The sequence below is a fragment of the Moschus berezovskii genome, chromosome 1 (genome assembly GCF_049115385.1).
Source record: "Moschus berezovskii isolate FMDL1 chromosome 1, NW_MosBer_1.0, whole genome shotgun sequence".
Taxonomy (NCBI): domain Eukaryota; kingdom Metazoa; phylum Chordata; class Mammalia; order Artiodactyla; family Moschidae; genus Moschus; species Moschus berezovskii.
In genome coordinates this window covers 1,932,255-1,953,226 of record NC_142460.1, presented here as the reverse complement: position 1 = coordinate 1,953,226, position 20,972 = coordinate 1,932,255, and the positions used below count along the sequence as shown (strand labels likewise).

At 55.3% G+C, this 20,972-nt stretch overlaps 1 protein-coding gene across 1 annotated transcript; it reads right to left on the bottom strand.

Moving 5' to 3' along the window:
* Nucleotides 1-3,683: 3,683 nt before the first annotated feature.
* RRP1 (ribosomal RNA processing 1) lies at nt 3,684-18,146 on the bottom strand. The gene is made up of 13 exons (XM_055414857.2): nt 17,927-18,146; nt 15,940-16,022; nt 14,482-14,539; nt 12,888-12,973; nt 12,413-12,474; nt 10,475-10,604; nt 10,315-10,379; nt 9,990-10,147; nt 7,069-7,148; nt 6,333-6,430; nt 6,177-6,196; nt 5,184-5,294; nt 3,684-4,202 (listed from the first exon to the last, which is right to left on the bottom strand). The coding sequence occupies exons 1-13, from the start codon at nt 18,057-18,059 to the stop codon at nt 3,970-3,972; spliced, it is 1,317 nt and encodes a 438-aa protein (XP_055270832.2). The 5' UTR covers nt 18,060-18,146; the 3' UTR covers nt 3,684-3,969.
* Nucleotides 18,147-20,972: the final 2,826 nt, after the last annotated feature.

The following is a 20,972-nucleotide window of genomic DNA, read 5'->3' as shown; positions in this document are numbered from 1 at the left end:
TGTCCCAAACCACTCTGGCTGGTCCCTCCCCTGCGACATGCAGACCCCTCCTCATCCCCTCCCCCTCCCCCCGCAGCCTTTAGACTCAGCCCCGGGCCAGAGCTCCCCACTGCTCTGCTCGCTGCTCCTTTGCCTGGCTCCAGCTACAAGAGGGAGTTTTGGGAGAGTTTGATAAGCACACCATGGGCTGATGTAAGCACTTTAAGAACTCTGGGCTGTTGTTTTGGATCCTCCTTAGCGGGCCAGGACGAGAACAGACTTCATCCTGGGTGAACCAGGGTGGGAGTCGAGAACCCAAATGGCTGCCACCCCTGCCCAGCAGGACAAAGTTCCAGGTGGGCACACATGTACTGACACACAAAGGGGGTACCGGAGACACAATGAGTGAACATGCTCCAAAGCCCGTCCAATCTCCCGGGAAGAGAACCATTAACGGAGCTGTTACAACCACAAAGCTGTAAAACACACTTGCTACCTGACACTCTCAGGTCACTCAGACACAGGGCTGTTTGTTCTAGACCCCGGCTGCTCCAGAAAACTGTAAGTGACCTTCCTAGCCTGGTGATCAATAATAACCACTGGCCCAAAGCCTCCCCAAGGGTAAGGAAACCCTGAGCACAGGGTTCCTTTGGGGGTCAATGAAGATGTCCTAAGAGGGGCCGAGGTGATGACGCACAACCTTATGAATATACTAAGAACTGCTGGATTGCATCCCTTAACTGGGTGGACTGAATGGTTATAAAGTAAATCTCAATAAAAAAGAAGGGGCCCCAGTAGACCCTCATCCACAGCAGCTCCTCCCAGGGCTGGGGCTTCCTGCCAAAACAAGGGGTAGGGACCGAGCGCCTGGGAAAGGATCTCAGGAGCTGGCCTCAAGTTTCCCACTGGAGACTGAGCTGAGGATTAACATTCCTGAAATCAATGGAGTACATATAATCTACCGGATTAGACAGGAAACCACAACCCCCTGACACAGATCAATAAGTAGCAGTTTGATGAGAAACGGTACCAGAATTTCAGAGTCCCTTCTACAACACTGTTAGCCCCAGGGGGGAAGGCCACTTTCTCAAGATCCGCCCCATTCTCCACACACACACGTGCGCGCACACACAGGCAGGTGAAAACTCAGCGGGCTGGACACACACACACACACACATACACAGGCAGGTAGAAACTGCAGACTACACTGCTGCTGCTGCTGCTGCTAAGTCACTTCAGTCATGTCCGACTCTGTGTGACCCCATAGACGGAAGCCCACCAGGTTCCCCCATCCCTGGGATTCTCCAGGCAAGAACACTGGAGTGGGTTGCCATTTCCTTCTCCAATGTGTGAAAGTGAAAAGTGAAAGTGAAGTCGCTCAGTTGTGTCCGACCCCTAGCAACCCCATGGACTGCAGCCTACCAGGCTGCTCCATCCATGCGATTTTCTAGGCAAGAGTACTGGAGTGGCTTGCCATTGCCTTCTCCGGCAGACTACACGGTCAGGTGGAAACTCTGTGGGCTGGACACAGACACACACACAGGTGGGTAGAAACTCTGTGGACTGGGCAGGATCCGGGAGAAACCACATGAGATCTGGGATGCTCCCACCCAAGGGCGGATCTGCACAGAGAGGTATTTACTACTCAGCCCCAAAGGGAGTGGAGTTCTGATACATGTCCCAGTGTGCGTGAACGATAAAGACACCGCAGGAAGCCACACACTGAAGGACCCCCCCGCCATTTGAAAATTCAAAACGGAGAAATCAGCACAGGAGGTAGGTGGGGGGAGGGTGGAGGCTGGGAGGGGCCAGGCGTCCTCAGGGGTGGAGACGTTTGATGGTGCGTTCATCACAGCTCAATAAAGTGCTTTAAAGGGGGAAAAAATGATACATGGGGAAAATAAAAACAATGCCCCCTTTTGAACACGAGCTTTCCAGGGAACAATGGTTGGCATCTTTACCCATCTTGTCCAATGAGAATGTTTCCCAACACTGGAGAAACACTGCCCTTCAGAAAGACAGCGACCCACTGCCCACCAGCGCCCACAGCTAGGTAACGCGGTTGAAGTTGAAGGATCCTGAAGACACAGGAGGTGGTGGTACAGCTTGGCCTGGCACAGTGACAGGAGCAGGGTGCGGACGGAGTTAAGGAGGGCCGGGGTTTGAGAACTACAATCGGGCATGAGGCTTTTTCTTCCCCCCAGAAACTTCTGAAGGGATGCTTGCTTCCTTACTTTTTGATCAAAGGAATTCCACCAAACAGAAACCCACACCCACCTGTACCCACAAAACAGCGCCAAGAGTGGCGGGACCTCCCTCCGTCCCAGGGTCCCTGCTGAGGAGGAAGTGACGCCTGAGGGCGCCAGTCAGGTCAGCCCCTTAGCCAGCCCTGCTGCCAGCAGTGTGTCTCTTGAAGCTGCTTTGTGGAGATGACAGGAATGTTCACCCACTGAGGTGAGGGGAGGGCCTTCTGGCTTGTACAGGAGTTAACCTGCCTTTTGTGCTAACTGCAGCAGTCTGAGAGCGGCCTATCCAACACACACCGTGACTGCGCTTTAGTGACTGAAGAGAAGGGCACAGTCACGAGAAGCAGATCAAAGATTAAGAGCCTCTTTTCCTGGGACGCCAGTCCTTCCTTAAGACTTCTTCCCAGGTGCCAAGGCCATGCTGACTCACTGCGCACCTGTGGGCCTGGTTTTGAAACCGTGAAGGAAAGGGTCCCTGACTTGTCAGTATTTTTTGTTCTGACAAGACACAAACCTGTGCGGAGGACTTCCCTGGTGGTCCAGTGGTTAGAACTCTGTGCTCCCAACACATAGGGCACAGGTTCAGTTCCTGGTCGGGGAAGACCCTGCAGGCCAGGTGGGGCAGCCAAAAAAAAAAACCACAAATTGTGCTGAAAACCTCGCTTCTCTGGAGCAGTGCCTCGGCTGAGGGTGTCCTCTGGGCTCCAGTCCTCAGCCTGGCTCAGATAAAACTCTCTTCTATTCCCATCACAGACTGTTGACTACTTCCATCAACAGGGGGGTAAACTCGGGTACTTAACACTCCCCTCCCCCCTCCATCCCCCCACACCTGGACTGGAAAGGGGCCCACTGGGGACCTCCTCCTGGGGGTACGAGCCTACACACAGCTGGGCTCTGAAACTGAGGTTCAGCTCCAGCCTCTACAGGTCCTCCCGAGGCTGGGCCTCCCCCTGGGCTCAGCCTCACACCTTGGCCCAGCAGAGGCCAGCCTGGCTAGAGACAACCCCCACCTGAAACCCAGGCAGCCCTCTCTTATGGGCACAGCACCACCTGGAACCCCCCCGAGTCCACTCTGTACTGCATCCCGTTTCTATTTCCTGTCTAGTCAGGGCTCAGGCCAGGAGTTGAACCCAGCGGAAAGGAGCAGGGGGCCTGGCTGGCAGAGGCCCAAGGGAACCTCAGGCCCAGCTCTGCCTCCAGGTCACAGATAAGGGGTGGGTGGGGAGCCGACTCTCCCGCCCACATGACAGGGTAGGCACCAAGCACCAGTTCGCTGTCAGCTCTCAGCCCGAGCTGATAGAGTACATGTGCAGGCGACACTGCTAACACTTGGCATCGTCTCCAGCATCTGAGGAAGATGTAAACAGGCTCTGCGGGTATAACACCAAAACCGCCGGGCACCTGCCAGGTCACGTGACTGGCCATCCCGTGAAACCATACCAGGGCAGGACCGCTGTGTAGGCACCACGGGGCACTTTTATTTATCGACACCCGTCGAGTGGCCAGTCTCCTGCCCAGGGAGGGTGTCTGTGGGGGGCCTCCAGTCCCAGGGTTCGCTGGCCTGACTGAGGTCAGCACAGCCGCAGTGTTTCTGGGATGAGGGCACCAAATGCGGGCCCGACCCCGTCAGTCCTGGCCTTGGCTGCCTCTCGACACAGTAAGCTGGGGAGCAGCCAGTTTCTGGAGCCTCAGGGACCCAGCCCAACTGGCCTGTCCCTCAATCTCCCAGGGGGCCTGGGGAATGTCACTTCTGGCCCTCTGGGGTCCGCTTCCTTTTCACCTTTGGCTCCTGGCAACTGGCAATCATTGCTTTGGCCCCCACCCGAGGCCGCCGCTGCCTCCTGGGGGCCCCTCTCCCGCCATGGCCCCTGGGCCGCTCCCGGGGCACAGGTGGGTCACCGCCTGCTCGCCGCCGCCGCCTCCTCCTTGTGGATCCTGGGCTTGAATCTGAATGTAAGGCTTCCTTTGCGTCTCTCCCTGAAACACAAGGCTGAGTGAACGAAGCATCAAGAAGGTCAGCTCCGACTCTTGAGATTGTCTGGGGTTTTGGGGCCGGGTGGCAAGGACACAGTGTTCGGCACGACGGCCCTGGGAATGGACCTGAGTCAGCCACCCAGGGGCCTGCATCAGTGAGGCTGGAAGGTCCACAGCCACCAGGTGGGCACACAACCTATGGAGACTGACCAGGAAGTGGGCCTTTAAGACAACCAAAGTGAGGACAGGACCAGGAGAGAGGGATGTGGGCGAAGAGGAGATGGATGGGGGCCCAGGCTCAGCGCATGGGGGCAGAGGGATTGCTGAGAAGGTGGGGCTGGAGCTCAGTCAACGTGACAGCTGTGAGTGGCATCCAGGGCCCAGCCTGGCGTGGGTGCACAAGATGTCCAGACTGCAGAGCAGCCTGGCATAAACGGACCTGGACAGGACTGGCCTGGGCTGGAGCAGGGGTGAATGGAGACCCTTCAAAGGGCAGGTCACATTCCAGCCACTGGCCTGTGTACAAGCTGGTGGGGAGGGGAGGAGGGAGGGGAGAGGAGCAGGAAGGGGAGGGGGAGGGAAGGGTGGGAAGGGAAAGAGGCAGGAAGGAGGGAGGACGGGGGAGGGGAGGGGGAGCCTCTAAAATCAAGGAGGGCACAGTGAGGTCAGGGGGTTCCTGGAGGATGCTTTAGAGGGGGAAGGGGAGGCGTGGAGCAGGTCAAACCAAAGACGGAAAAGGGTCAGGAAGAGGCACCAGAGCAAGCCGCAGGGAAGAACAGGGAGGACAGCGAGGGCGTCTGGGCCCGGGTGCCACCTCTCCAGGACACGTGGGCAGTGAGGGGTGCGGTGGGAAGGCTTGCAGCAGGCTGGGGAGGGAGGCAGGGAGTCACGTCTAGAGGGAGACAGGCTGCAGTCACAGGTGACACACAAGCAGGAAAGCAGTGGGAAGAGCACAGGTAATGAAGCCACCACTGCCAGGCCTACCTGTCTGGTCCTGCAGCTGGGATCTGGACAAGCGCTTCTTCATTCTTACCCGCCTCCCGCCCCGCGGATTCTGGTATGCTTCTTCTGGGATGTCAGCTTCAGGGAAGAGGCCTGCGGTCCAAGGCAGGTGGTCAGGAGGCTGTGGGTCCGGGTGCTTACGGTCCGTGCGTCCACTGCCTCCAGCACCCCGCAAGCACCACGGTTGTGAGTTTTGGGCAAGGAGCCCTGGTCTGACTCCCACACGGCCAAGGGCAGCTCACAGGGCATTGCCAGACACTGTCTGGAAGAGCCCACGTGGAGCACTGGACGCGTCACGCTCTGCCTCACACACACTTAGCTGGGGAGAGGCAGGAGAATCTTCAAAATATTGATGGCTTTGAGTCACACCAGCGTATGTCAGTCAAAACCCACCAGACGAACCCAATGTTCACGTGCTCTGTTGTACGTTAACTTCACCTAGAAGGTACTACCCCAGCATGAAGTATTTAGAAAGTACACTCTGACTGAGGGGTGAGGGTGGATATATAACAAATCAAAGATGAAGAAATGCTGAATCCAGGTACTCACTGTAGAATCCCTGAGACTCTGCACATATTTAAAATTTTTCACAATGAAATGTTGGGGGGAAAACACTTACATCTTCAATCTTACACTTTCTAGGAAACTGTTTTTCAGAACAAGCCACACCAGCTCCACCAGCCACGCGCCGAGAAGTGGAGCCATATGCTGCACCACAGGCCAGCAGTGTGGCCGGCCCAGGGAATTTGCTAGAAATTCAGGTTCTCGGTTAGTCACACCCCGCCCCCACCGCCGCACACTCAGCCCTGAGAACTCTGGGCTTCACCAGGACTCAAGTTGCATAGGCCCACAGCAGCCTCCCCGAGAGAAACACCGTTGGCCTCCCCACAGCCACCGGTGCTGGGGGTGAGCACACATGACCCGATCCGCTCCCGGGAGGACGAGATGCCGTCAAGCTTGGTGCCCAGTGCTCACCTTCTGCAAGGGCCTGCAACCTGGAAGGACAAGAGAGTCACTCATCACACACCTGAAGAGGAGGGGTCGTCTCCCTAGGGAAGGCTCTCCCAACCCGATCTCTGAAGATGGGCCACCCATCTGAAGATGGGCAGAGTGGAGGGCCGGGGTACTCACTTCCGGATCACTTTGTAGAGTCGCTTCCGGTTCTGTGGAGGGGTGTCCTGGCGACTGGCCACCTCAAACAGTCTATCGGCAACAGCCTTGTAGTCGAACTGTTCAACGGAGAGATGCCGCGGAGGCCCAGTCAGTCCCCAAGTGCTCCCAAGAGGAGCCCCAACAGGGAACAAGCAAGAGGACCAATGCAAAGGCCGCCCGATGCCCCCAGCTGGGCCCCCACACCCTCCTCCACCTGGCAAACACCGGCCCCAGTGAACATGAGGGGCTGCATGGCGAGCCTCTGCACAACTGTAAATCCTCCGGGAGCCATGTCAAAACGAGCAGGATGGAACAAGTAAAATGAACCTGGTGAATTTAGCCCAGGACATCTAAAATCTTATTAACTCATCAAGTAATCATCATCTGACACTGACTAGGAAGCCCCATGGGTCCAAGCCACCTGAAGTCCCCGATCCTGTCTGCTGGGCTCACGCTCCGAGTGCGGACCTGAAGGGCCCCGCTCATCACGTGCCACCCCAGTGGCCGAGCACCCGAAGGGGCCGGGAGCAGAGGCGGGGTGACTGCTGAGCGGGAAAACCTGGGCTCAGCCTCCCGGGACCTGGTCCCAACTCCCCTTTCAACAAATCTGTGTTCTACAGACGAGCCTCCAGAGTCCCTGACTCCCACCCAGTCCCAGCCGGACAGATGCCGCCCTGCTTGATGTCCAGCTCAGCCCACAAACCCAGCCACACACCTGGAGGACAGTGCTGGCGCTGTCCTCGTCGTCATCTCCCGCCTGCTCGTCCAGGGGGCGCTGAGCCCTGCAGACAGAACCTAGAACAGAAGGGCCCCACGGACTTAGACACGCCTAGTGCAGCAGGTGTTACAGGCCCAACCTGGGGCCTGGGCACCCTGCCTGCCAGGGCCACAGCTGAGCTCAGGAGCCCACAGCGGGATGGCAGGAGCGCTGAGGGCCTTGCCCCAGGGCAGCGGTGCCCCACAGACCAGGAACCAAAGAGCCGTCCCAGAGGCGGCAGGGCCTGACCACTTCCAGCGAAACTGGGAGGGGCTGACAAAACAAGGGACAATGGCACGTTCCTCAGGCAGGAATGGCGGGCCAGGAGCCCCAGGAAAAGGAGGAAGGGGGCTGTCCGGCCATGGGCAGCCTGGTCTAAGAGGTGAGCAGGGAGAGCAGTTTCGGGTGAAGGAGCGGACCCCAGACACTTGGGGCCCTGCCGTCTCCACCTACAGGGGACGGGTTCGATCACCAGCTGGCCTGAGGGGCGAGCATGTGTGACAGAGAATGACAACAGCAGGGCTGTGGGCAGGCCCTAGGCCACCATGAGCCCCTGGGTCCATCTGTGCTGGTGAATCAGGCTACTGAGGACAAGGAGGAGGGGAAGGAGGGCCAGGAAGGATATCCAGGACGGCCGGAGAGTGTTGAGGGGCATGGCTGACCAGCAAGGAAGCCAGAGGAGCCAGCAAGGGCACCGGACTCAGAGGCTGCAGCAATCAACTCTAGCTCCTACCATCCTATGACCTCCCACCAGGGCACAGGACCGTCCAGGGGCGAAAGGACGGTCCCTTCAACAAATGTGCCAGTACACCCGACATCAACACACAGAGAAAGAAGCTGGACCCTTCCGATACCACCACAGAGCAAAATTAACTCAACATGGACCAAAGACCTAAAGAAAGAACCAAAACAGCGAAACTCAGATGTAAACATAGGGCAAAAGCCTCAGGAGACCGGATCTGGCCACGATTTCTTGGGCTAAAGGCACAGGTAACATGGAAAATTAAGACAACCAGACTTGATGAGAACTTTCAAATCTGTACATCAAGACGCTGTGAATAGTTAAGACGACCACCCAAACAGCAAAAGACTCCTGAACATCATAACCTGGGAAGGAGTTACAACCAAAACATATGAAGGAGCAAGGCGGTCGCACAGCTGTCTCCGACTCTGCGATCCCACGGACTGCCGCCTGCCAGGTCCTCTGTGCATGGAATTCTCCAGGCAAGAGTACTGGAGTGGGCTGCCATTCCTTCTCCAGGGTCTCCTGCACTGCAGGCAAATTCTTTTACCAACTGAGCTACTAGGGAAGATGCCCGAACATACGAAGACCTCCTAAGACACGGCAAAAAAGCAATGACTCAAAAAATGGGCCAAGGGCTTGAATAAACATTCCTTCAAAAATATGTGAAGAACCAACAAGCACATGAAAAGGTGCCTGACACCAACAGTCACTAGGGAAACGCAAGCCACAGCCAGGGCGGCAGCACTCGCACTCAGGAGGAGGGCCACTATCAGAGAAGACGGGAAACTGGGAGGGCGCAGAGGAACCGGAGCCCTCCAGCACTGCTGGCAGGAACACAAATGCGGCCGCCGCCATGGGAACTGTGTGGCAGGTCCTAGAAAGTTAAACATAGATTACCCGAGGACCCAGCAATCCCACTTCTGGGCACAGACCAAAAAGAATTGAAAGCAGGGTCTCAAACAGATATTCATACACCTGTGTTCATATTAGCATTAACCACAACAGAAAAACATGGAAGCAACCCCAAACTCCATCTTCCAATGAAGAACAAAACGTGAACTACACATTCAATGCTGTATTGCTCAGCCTCAAACATTGCCACACAGGATACGGCGTGGCTCAGGGAACTTAGCCAGACACAAAGACAAATACCGTGTGAGCCCACTGCCATAAACACAGACGCCGACAGGCAGGCTCACAGGACTGACAGCAGGGCGGCGGGTGTCAGGAGCTGAGCTGGGCGGAGGGAGGCACGGGGACAGCTTCGGTCTGGAAGATGAGAAGTTCCAGAGATGGACAGTGATGACAGCTGTACCACGTGAACACGGTTAGTGCCACTGAGCTGTGCACTTACACACGGTTAATAAACCTCACGTCATGTGTGTTCTACAACAAAAGGCAGGGGTGGGAAAGTCTGCAGCTGGTGGAGGACACGCACCCCTAAAGGCACGAGGACCCACCACACAGTCCCCCCGAGGACACGGCCATGAGCCTAGCTGGCGTCCCCCGAGGGCCCACTTAGCACAAGGTGGACAGGCTGGACCGGACACCGTCGCCGCAGGCCCACGGGCCCCGCCTCCAGGGGGGCACTCACTCATGCTGCCTGCTACTCTTCGTTCACAGCCTCTCCCTCCTCCAGCTCGATCCAGCGGGCCCCGCTCCCAACAACAGGGACACACAGCTCCTATCCTGGTGGATGGGGCCAGGCACCCGGTGGTGGGAGACAGGCCAGAAAAAGGAGCAAGTGACTTATGTAGTTTTAAGTGATTTACTCCAAAAAGTGATCGACCATGGAAATGCCCATTGAGCGAGCTGGGTAGGGATTGGGAGGCTGCACTCTAAATGGTGGGCAGGGCAGGGCAGGAGTGATGGAGGGCAGAGACCTCACAGGGGCGGGGCGGATACCCGGTGACAGGAACAGAGCCTGGGGAGTTGTGAGGAGGCAGGGGCCATGGAGTGGGCACTGGGAGAGCGAACGGCACGTGTGTTTGTTTCCAAGGTCAGCCGGGCTGCCGCACTGAGGACAGACTTCAGGGGCGAGGGCAGAAGCGAGGGGTGGGACAGGAGAGGAAGGCAAGGGTCCACCGCAGGCCGGGACCAGGACAGGCTGTCACCTGGTGCGCGTGGTCCTCACCTTTAGGGGGCTCTCTGGACAGCACGCCCCGCTCCTGCGCCTCCTCCTCCGACAGCTCCTCCTCCTCCAGTTCATTCATGAGCTCTTCAATGGCCAGTGGGGCCTGCTCCACGATTGTTTCAAAGATGCCTTGAGCGATATTGTGCAAAACCAGAGAGCTGAGGGGAAACACAGAGCCGCTGTCAGGCTGGACAATCCTTGTGCCCGCCCCTCCCCATGCTGGCCTCTGGACCTCGCTGGACTGTCGTGTGCACACGGCATCTTCCAAGAGCAGCCCCTCAGGGACTCAATGGAAGAGAGGAGGCAGGCAGGAAACAGCACTCACTCCTGAGTCTGGGCAGCAATCGTGCAGAAGGGCCCGATGAGCCTGAGGTTCTGGTCCGCGGTCAGCTGCAGGGAGAGGGTTGGGGCTCAGCTCCCAGGCCACAGGCACCGAGCAGCCTGGCTACTGCTCCCCTCGTCCTGCCCGGCTGCCAACCACCTACCTCATGGGCGCCCACTTTGGTCAGCTCCTCCAGGAAGATCTCGATGAAGTGGCTCTTCACCCCGTTGGGGGCTTCACTGTCCGGGTGCAGGATCTCTGTCGTTAGTAGCTCCAGCAGCTGCTCGGTTTGTCTGGGGAAGAAGTGGCAAGTCAGGCAGCAGCACCAGGGGCCGCTGAAGCCAGCAACAACAGGGTGCTGTCCCCGGACCAGAAGCGACCCAGGCCAGGGCCGGAGACCTCTCCTCCAGGCCATGACACACACACTTACCAAATGTCACCCTCAGTCTATTACATGCATGAGAATGGAAAAGGGCCAGAAAAGCAGATAAACTAGCTATTTACACAGGGCAATGGCAAGCCACTCCAGTACTCTTGCCTAGAAAATCCCATGGACAGAGAAGCCTGGTAGGCTGCAGTCCATGGGGTTGCTATAAGTCAGACATGACTGAGTGACTTCACTTTCACACATTAGAGAAGGAAATGGAAACCCACTCCAGTGTTCTCGCCTGGAGAATCCCAGGGACAGGGGAGCCTGGTGGGCTGCTGTCTATGGGGTCACACAGAGTCGGACACGACTGACGTGACTTAGCAGCACACAGGGCAATGGGAGGTTACCAGCTTCTTCATAAGGATCTGAGGCTGAATTACCAGCAACAATGAGGATGCAGCTACCTTCCTAAGTTAACACAAGTAACACCATTGCTTCCACTGAGCCCGCTGCAAACCCTGCACTGCCCCCGTGCACCAAGACAGCAGAGCCTTAAATCCTGATACGAGGGACACTGCCAGTCTCAGGGCTTCACAGGATTTTTAAGGATGAAAATCACTAAAAAACCAGAGGCAGCCTGGCCCTAAGCGTGGAGTCAAGTCCCCCAGGGCCATTCTCAACATAGAAAAACAGCTCCAGTAACTACAGTCCAACTCCTGCTGATTTTTTTAGCAGGTTAGGCTAGGGGCAAGACTTAAACTCTGTGATCCAGAAGATGGAAAAGTCCTACCGTGATGAGGGCCATAAGCTGCCCTTTCCAGTCTGGCAGCTGTTTTGACATCTGGGTCCTAGATTTATTATCCTTGTGCTTAAAAATAAACTGCTTTACCATCACTTTTTAAACACAAATCAATTCAAAATCTGCTGTTTCTAAGCCCTTTCCTCTAGCACCCGCCCTCCCCAAATCTGGTGGCGGCAGGACACTCACATGTGGGATGCTTGGACACACTTTCAGTAAAATAAAAAAGCAGTCTCTATAAATTCCACACCCAATTCCATGCCTCTTTTGTACCAAGCACAGAACACCACCATATTTTAAAAGTAATTGTCAGAGAGTCCCCTGGTGGCCTAGTGGATTCCGGGCTTTCACTGCCATGGCCAGGGTTCAAACTGGGGTTCAAACCCTGGTTGGGGAACTGAGGCCCCACAAGCCATGCAGCACAGCCAAAAAAAAAAAAATTTTTTTTTAATTATTTGTCTGCTGGAATTAAAATTGCTTTTCAATGTTTTCAAAAAGTTTTTCTGGGTTCTTTATACTGACCACGCATCCATCCTCTCATTAAAATAAAAGTTTTTTAAAAAATTTAATTTCAAAAACTTTAAAACATGAATCTGCAGAAACTCACTTTGTGCTGTGTCAGACCGCCCCCTGGAGGTTTGGAAACCAGCTGGCTGGTGGAACCTGGACGCAGGGTGGCGGGTGACAGGTCCAGGCAGCAGTAGCCCTGCCCATCTGCCCAGGGAGCCCTGCCCACCAGTCTCCAGGAGGGACTAACGGGGAGGGGTAGCTAAGACCAGCAGAGCCCTGCCCAGCCCCACTGGAGGACCCCATCCAGCTGCCAGTTGCCAGGGAGGCCTGAGGTGAGCCAGGAAACACAGACCCTCTCAGTCTGGAGGGATACAGACCGCCCAGCAACGGATGTGAGCAGCACAGGCGGCCGGGGCACCCACCTCTCGTCCCATCCCCGCGTCTGCAGGGCCGTCAGTGCCTCGCGCAGGACCATCCGCATGAGCTGTGACACAGGAGGAGACCCCGTGAGCAGACCAGCCCAGACCTCCCCGCTGCCCGCCACCTGTGTGCCCACCATGCACCGCGGGCCCTTGAGAGCAGCCGGGGCCTGGGCCGGGGTGCCAGCCTCCCGGGAGCAGCAGGAGGACACTGGGGAGCAACTGCAGCACCAGGACCAATGGCTATGATGGACGTTCCCACAGTGAAAACAGGACGAGGAGAAGCCCCTCTGTGGGAGTGGGGCCTCCACACACCAGGTCTGCAACACACGGTGCTCACCCCTCAGGGGCCTTGCCCGTGGCACTGTCGGGCAGGGGTGCCAAGACCAGGAGTCTGGACGCCGAGCTCGGCTCTGGGAGCGCTGTTCCCCAGCCCAGCACCGGGGGGCCCCTTGTGGGGAGCAGGCCGCATCCTCACCATGTAAAACTTGTCCAGGCGCAGTCTGTCGATGCCCGGCCACTCACGGTTCATGGTCTGCCAGAAGGTCTGAAGGAACAGGTGCTCTAGGGGAGGGACAAGGCCAGAAGAGTTGTGGGGAAGCGGCAGCTGCCTCTGGAGGGCAGGGGATAGCAGAGACCACGAAGAAACCTGATCAGGAGGTCCCACGGCAGGGCCTTGGGGGCCCTCAGCCTGAGTGTGCTAAGAGGAGTTCTGCAGATCTGGCTTAAAAATGGGACTTTCAGGAACCTCAGAAAGAAAAGTACAGCCCAGCCACAAGCCTGAACCATAAGCACATCCTCTGAACATCAGGAGTAAAGAGAAGGTGAGGCCTGGCAGGAGAGGCGCTGCCCAGGCTGCCCCTTCCCACACGGCCACTGCCACTGCCCCCACCCCAGCACCTACACCCCACCCCACCACTTACCCCACTGGATCCACTGACCTGATCAAACACAAAACCCTGACCATAACAGGTATGTCAGGACCATGGGGCTGTGGGTTCAACCAGGTTCCCCAAAGTCCTAACCCTCAACCCTCAGCATGTAACTATACTTGGGAAACAGGTCTTCGAAGAGGCGATGAAGAGAAAAGGGCACTGGTGTGGCCCTAATCCAACCTGACTGCTGCCCTTATAAGGTGAGTCAAGACACAGGCATGCCTAGCCAGACGGCCACGTGAGGACAAAGGAAGAGACAGCCACGCGCCCAGAGAAGAGGTCTGAAGAGATCCTGGCCTGCTGACGCCCTGAGCTCGGAACACGAAGGCCACCACTATCGCCGGCTGCAGAGCATCCCCACAGAGAGGGCTGGTCAGACAGCCCAGTGAAGGACAGAAGTGCGTCCATTACCTTGCTCAAGTGTCACCAACTGGACGCTCTGTACCTGCCCTCCTGCTGAGCACGGAAACACTTCTGCACGTTCTTACAAGGTGAGACTTACAGAGAATGGATTTCCTCAGATGCAGTAGAGAGTCTCCCAAGAAAAGAAAGTAGTGTCTGTAACTGCATCACCCCTGCTTTTGATGACTTTGGCTACTTAACCATAACCAAACTACACCTACCCACACGGCCAGGGCACCACCAGCAATGGTCCCAGTGGCCCCAAGGTCCAGGCCAGGGAGACCGCCGGACCTTGGCTGCCCTTGGAGCAGGGTAGGGAGGTCACAGATGCTGGCACATGGGCCCCATCCAGAGCTTGACTCAACAGGACCAGGGTCTACATACATATCAAGATTTCTAAAGACACAAGTGATGAGGATCCCTGGTGCTGGTCCGAAGCAGCGTCAGGAAGACGCACTGCAGGGAGCTCACGCCGTCAGCTGTGGACACGCCACAGCTTCCACCGAGATTCTAAATGCAAGGCATTAGCCCTCCAGGTCTCGGATGGCTCCAGACCTCTGTCCTGGGTGAGTGAGGAACACGTGCTGGAAAGCAGAATAGCTTCTTCTGCACCAGCAAACGCCGGCTGGGATGGGGCCCTCACTTCCGCTCTCAGAACGCAGGCCTCGTGTTCAGGGGCAGGGTCTCTGTGGATCCAGCCTCACTGCTGGGACTCACCGTGGCAAGGATACTTACGTGCCTCTGTGGTCTGGAAAGCATGGACAAGCTGGGAAATGGTTCGGCCAAGTTCCTCCTGCACAGGAAACAGGACAAACGCCCTCAGTCCCTGAACAAATGGGATCCTATGCAACAAGCCGCGGCAGGAAAAAACTTAACTGTTCTCACACTCATCGTGGGATCTGGCTCCACAGGGCCCTGCAGCCCAGTGAGCTTGGGGTCTGCAAGTCTCACACCACTGGAAGAGGCCTCCCCTGAAGGCCATGCCCACCTAGCCTCACAACGAGCAAGGGCATGTACTGCCCTCCTGACCGAAGCCCAACACGCAGTAACGGAGACTGACAGTCACGGCAGGGTGGGGAGCAGGAGCCTGGGCGCACACGGCCACCTGAAAGGGGGCTGAGGAGACCCCCAGGTTACTAGCCGCCCACCCGCCTCGGCGTACAAGCACCACCTAGTGCGCCGGACCCGAGAGCAGCATCTGGACTCCAATAAGCACCTGCACGATGCGGGGCGCTCTGAAGAGCGAACAACTCCCGCTGAGACGCACCCCAAGAAAGGCGAGTGCTTGAGGGCAGTGACGCCACCCTGTAAGGTGCACGACGACGGACACGCGCCATGATCCACGCACTCAACCCGCAGACGGCGCAACAACAGAGCAACCCTCATGGACCCTGGGTGCTGAGGATGCGCTGGGTGGGTCCATGGATTGTGAGAAAGGGCCCACTCCCGCGGGGGTGCGGACAACGGGGGGAGGTGGCACGGGAGAAATCGCAATACCTTCTCCTCTCGTGTTGCCGTGAACCTAGAACTGCTCTAAAACATAAAGCCTATTTTTATAAAAGACACCTAAGAAAAAAAGGCTCGGGACTTCCCTGGTGGTCCAGTGGCTAAGACCATCCCATGCTCCCAGTGCAGGGGGCCCAGGTTGGATCCCAGGTCAGGGAACTAGATCCCACATGCCGCAACTAAGACCTGGTGAGGCCAAACAAATAGAAAAAAGGAACAAATACTTGTCTCAGAAAACTCGGATGCTGTTCCCTGGGTTCCAGCATTTCAGCACTCAGCTCATCATCTCTGACAAACACAAAACAGAAAACCCAGGAACTTCTCCAGTGGTCCAGTGATTAGGACTCAGCTTCCACTGCAGGGTGATGGGTTCAATCCCTCATCCTGGTCAGGGTACTAAGAGCCCACAACCGCTCCCACCCCCAGCCAAAAAAAGCCAGAAAACCCAGTTTTCAGCCATGATGTACCTTGGCATTCACCAGCATCGCTATGGTGCCCAACTCACCAAGTGTGAGACCCTCCCTAACCCAAGGCCGTGGCCCTCCAGGCCTTAAGAAAAATAGCATCAAAGCTATAAAACTGCACTCAGCATGTCTGCTGCAGTAAAACGAGGGCTGACAATGTGCTCGTCCGCCCTCCCACTCACACTGTGGCCCCGGTGCCTTCTGTAGCCTCCTGGGCACTCACCTGCAGCAGTGGCTTGTCCTGCATCCACATGCAATAGAACAGCCCTTTCCACACCTTCAGCAGCTCATCATGAGTGAAACCACCTGCGCCAGAAACAGCACCATTCAGACTAAATGAACCCCATCTTTTAGTACCAGAACAGCCAGAGAACTGTGACTGCCTGAATTAGCCCAAAGTCCTCTTACTGTACAGGTGCCTGGCCCTTGCTCTCAACCAATCCTCCCAACTCAGAACCTGCTGGGCCAGTGGCTGCAGGGTCTCCAGCAGGTAACTGCTGTTTGATTCATTCAATAAATGTTTACCGAGAATCTCCAAGTATCAGAGACTGTGTTCCATTTTTGAGATTCAAAATGGAATGAGTCATCATTTCCTGGGCTTGATGGTGGCTACACAAGTGAATCTGTTGGCCACAGTTCACCTAGTTTTACACCTGGGCTTTGCACACTTTTCAAATTTTAAAATTACACTTTACCTAATTCAGGCTCATTATGACAAAACTAGACAGCATATTAAAAATCAGAGACATTACTTTGCCGACAAACATCCATCTAGTCAAAGCTATGGTTTTTCCAGTAGTCTGTATGGATGTGACAGCTGGACCATGAAGATAGCCAAGCACCAAAGAATTGATGCTTTTGAACTGTGGAGTTGGAGAAGACTCTGAGAGTCCCTTGGACTGCAAGAAGATCAAATGAGTCAATCCTAAAGGAAATCAGTACTGAATATTTTTTGGAAGGACTCGTGCTGAAGCTCCAATACTGTGACCACCTGATTAGAAGAAGTGACTCATTGCAAAAGACCCTGATGCTGTGAAAGACTGAAGGCAGGAGGAGAAGGGGAAGACAGAGGATGAGATGGTTGGATGGCATCATTGACTCGATGGACATGAGTTTGAGCAAGCTCTGAGAGTTGGCCATGGGGTTGCAAACAGTCAGACATGACTGAGCAACTGAACTAACAGATATATAAACTGACTGATGAAGACATATATAAAATCACCCAACAAGTATATACTGAGTTCTTAACTATGTTCTGGCACCCTGTTCCAGAGCAATGGTTCTCAGACTTTATTAATAGGATGGCATCACCTGGAGGGTTTCTTTAAAGATTCCTGGGCTTCCCAGATGGCGCAAGTGATAAAGAACTTGCCTGCCAATGCAGGAGACATAAGAGACATGGGTTCCATCCCTGTTGGTAAGATCCCCTGGAGGAGGAAATGGCAACCCACTCCAGTGTTCTTATCTGGAGAATCCCATGGACAGAAAAGCCCGGTGGGCTATGGCCCACAGGGTCACAAAGAGTAGAAGATGGCTGACAAGACTAAGCACACACCCAGCCTATCTGCCAGAACTTCTGATTCAGCAGGGCTGGGATGGGACTCACAAATGCACATTTCTAACAAATGTCCAGGTGATGCTGAAGTTGCTGATGGGGCCACTTTCTGAGAACCACTAAGGAGCGTGATTCCTGACAACTGTATGCTGCATGAAACTCAGACGACAATCCAACAATTACATAAGAAAAAACTACCAACAGTGACAAATGCCGCTCTGAGAGAAAAAAACATGGTGCCCAAACAGTGGATAGTAGGGGTAGCGGGATATACAGGTTGACAGGGTCCTGCTCCCAGAGTAAGGCAAGTCTGAACTGGAAATAGATCAGGGGCTTGGCGGGGGCGGGGGTGACCCTCCGCAGAGGGACACATAGCGGCCGAGAACGAGGTGACGCCGCGCACCTTCAAATCAGTCAGCGAGGATAAGGGGATCCGGGGAAAGCGTTCAGGCGGGAGCGCGAGCGTTGGGGCGGGTGGGAGCATCCCCACGGCCCCACCAGGCTCCGCCCGGCCGGCCGGACCACGTGGAGGCTCCACGCGGTTGGAAAGTCAGCTAACTCGGGCCGCCGACCCCAACACGAGCCACCCCGCGCCCCCAGCCAGGCCCGGTTCGCGAGACGCCCCCGGCCCACATCCCGCCAACCCCGCGCCAACCTTCGGCCCGCTGAGTTCTGGCGACGATGTATTTCCGGAGCTTCCTCACCGCCCGGTCCCGGGTCACCTGCTCATTCCCCGCCAGCCGCTGCGCCAGCTGGATTTCGGGCGGGAGTTGTACTCGCGGACCCATGGCGACCGCGCCGAGACCCCACAATACCTACTACCTCGCCGCTCTGCCTGGGTGCGTTACGTGACGTCACACGCCCGCGCCGGCCTCGATGGGATTCAGTGTGACGTCACGCTCCCGCGCCCGCCTCTCCAACACTCGGAGTGACGTCACCTTCCCGCGCCAGCCTCACCCGGGTCGCACGCCTCCGCCTCCTAGTGGCAAGGCCCCGCAATGACAAGTGCGTGGGGCTCCGGCTCCATTCATTCTGCTGCTGCTGCTGCTAAGTCACTTCAGTCGTGTCCGACTCTGTGTGACCCCATAGACGGCAGCCCACCAGGCTTCCCCGTCCCTGGGATTCTCCAGGCAAGAACAATGGAGTGGGTTGCCATTTCCTCCTCCAATGCATGAACGTGAAAAGTGAAAGTGAAGTCGCTCAGTCATGTCCGACTCTTAGCGACCCCATGGACTGCAGCCTACCAGGCTCCTCTGTCCATGGGATTTTCCAGGCAAGAGTACTGGAGTGGGTTGCCATTGCCTTCTCCCCATTCATTCTCAGTTCAGTTCAGTCGCTCAGTCGTGACCGACTCTGGGACCCCATGAACTGCAGCACGCCAGGCCTCCCTGTCCATCACCAACTCCCGAAGTCCACCCAAACCCTTGTCCACTGAGTTGATGATGCCATCCAACCATCTCATCCTCTGTCGTCCCCTTCTCCTCCTGCCCTCAATCTTTCCTAGCATCAAGGTCTTTTCAAATCAGTCAGCTCTTCGCATCAAGTGGCCAAAATATTGGAGTTTCAGCTTCAACATCAGTCCCTCCAATGAACACCCAGGACTGATCTCCTTTAGGATGGACTGATTGGATCTCCTTGCAGTCCAAGGGACTCTCAAGAGTCTTCTCCAACACCACAGTTCAAAAGCATCAATTCTTCAGCACTCAGCTTTCTTATAGTCCAACTCTCACATCCATACATGACCACTGGAAAAACCATAGCCTTGACTAAATGGACCTTTATTGACAAAGTAACATCCCTGCTTTTTAATATGCTGTCGAGGCTATGGTTTTTCCAGTGGTCATGTACGGATGTGAGAGTTGGACTGTGAAGAAAGCTGACTGCCGAAGAATTGATGCTTTTGAACTGTGGTGTTGGAGAAGACTCTTGAGAGTCCCTTGGACTGCAAGGAGATCCAACCAGTCCATCCTAGAGGAGATCAGTCCTGGGTATTCATTGGAAGGACTGATGCTAAAGCTGAAACTTCAATACTTTGGCCACCTCATGCAAAGAGTTGACTCACTGGAAGACTGATGCTGGGAGGGATTGGGGGCAGGAGGAGAAGGGGATGATAGAGGATGAGATGGCTGGATGGTATCACCGACTCGATGGAGGTGAGTCTGGGTGAACTCCAGGAGTTGGTGATTGACAGGGAGGTCTGGCGTGCTGTGATTCATGGGGTCGCAAAGAGTTGGACACGACTGAGCGACTGAACTGAACTGAATGTCTCTGCTTTTTAATATGCTGTCTAGGTTGGTCATAACTTTCCTTCCAAAGAGTAAGCATCTTTTAATTTCATGGCTGCAATCACCATCTGCAGTGATTCTGGAGCCTGGAAAAATAAAGTCAGCCAGTTTCCGCTGTTTCCCCATCTATTTCCCATGAAGTGATGGGACCAGATGCCATGATCTTTGTTTTCTGAATGTTGAGCTTCAAGCCAACTTTTTCACTCTTCCTCTTTCACTTTCATCAAGAGGCTTTTTAGTTCCTCTTCACTTTCTGCCATAAGGATGGTGTCATCTGCATATCTGAGGTTATTGATATTTCTCCCGGCAATCTTGATTCCAGCTTGTGCTTCTTCCAGCCCAGCGTTCCTCATGATGTATCTGCATATAAGTTAAATAAGTAGGGTGACAATATACAGCCTTGACGTACTCCTTTTCCTATTTGGAACCAGTCTGTTGTTCCATGTCCAGTTCTAACTGTTGCTTCCTGATCTGCATACAGGTTTCTCAAGAGGCAGGTCAGGTGGTCTGATATTCCCATTTCTTTCAGAATTTTCCACAGTTTATGTGATCCACACAGTCAAAGGCTTTGGCATAGTCAATAAAGCAGAAATAGATGTTTTTCTGGACCTCTCTTGATTTTCCATGATCCAGTGGATGTTGGCAATTTGATCTCTGGTTCCTCTGCCTTTTCTAAAACCAGCTTGAACATCTGGAAGTTCATGGTTCATCTAGTGCTGAAACCTGGCTTGGAGAATTTTGAGTATCACCTTACTAGCATGTGAGATGAGTGCAACTGTGCAGTAGTTTGAGCGTTCTTTGGCATTGCCTTTCTTTGGGATTAGAATGAAAACTGACCTTTTCCAGTCCTGTGGCCACTGCTGAGTTTTCCAACTTTGCTGGCATATTGAGGGCAGCACTTTCACAGCATCATCGTTCAGGCTTTACCAACAAGTAAAAGGAGGCCAGCATTTGCCCGCCTTTTGGGAGGCAGGTGCTGTAGTTCACCCTTGGCTGCTGAGGGAAGGCTCTTCTTTAGCAAAGAATGCCAGTGAGACAGAGGAATGGTGGAATTGCAGAAAGCCCCCAGTGAATCCAGTGAATGTTGGTTCAGGCCAGAGTCATCAGAAAACGCCACGATGCCAGGGGAGGGTAGTCACGGTGGGTTTGCGCGAGTATCACCTACGCCCACAGTGGCCTGCCGCCCTGGCGGGGCCCCCATGCTACAGCACCGTCACCCGTGGGACATGCTGCACTGACCTCGTCCACCCTGTAGGTCCGCGACCGGCCTGGAACACAGAAAGGCAGAAGGCGGCACACAGAGCAGGGGGAGGCAGTCAGGAACCTGTTCCGGGACAGCGCCCCTCAGTAGCCTTTCTCAGTAATGGGTCATATGTCAGGGGGACCCAGGATCCCCAGATTCATTGATTCACTAGG

What these genes read in the sequence shown, in the direction of transcription:
- RRP1 (XM_055414857.2), bottom strand. Translation starts at nt 18,059, where the DNA reads ATGGGTCCGCGAGTACAACTCCCGCCCGAAATCCAGCTGGCGCAGCGG. An exon ending in ATTGCTGCCCAGACTCAGGA is followed by an intron (nt 10,148 to 10,314) that starts GTGAGTGCTGTT and finishes GTTTCCCCTCAG; the next exon opens with CTCTCTGGTTTTGCACAATA. An exon ending in GTTGCAGGCCCTTGCAGAAG is followed by an intron (nt 5,295 to 6,176) that starts GTGAGCACTGGG and finishes CTTGGACCGCAG; the next exon opens with GCCTCTTCCCTGAAGCTGAC.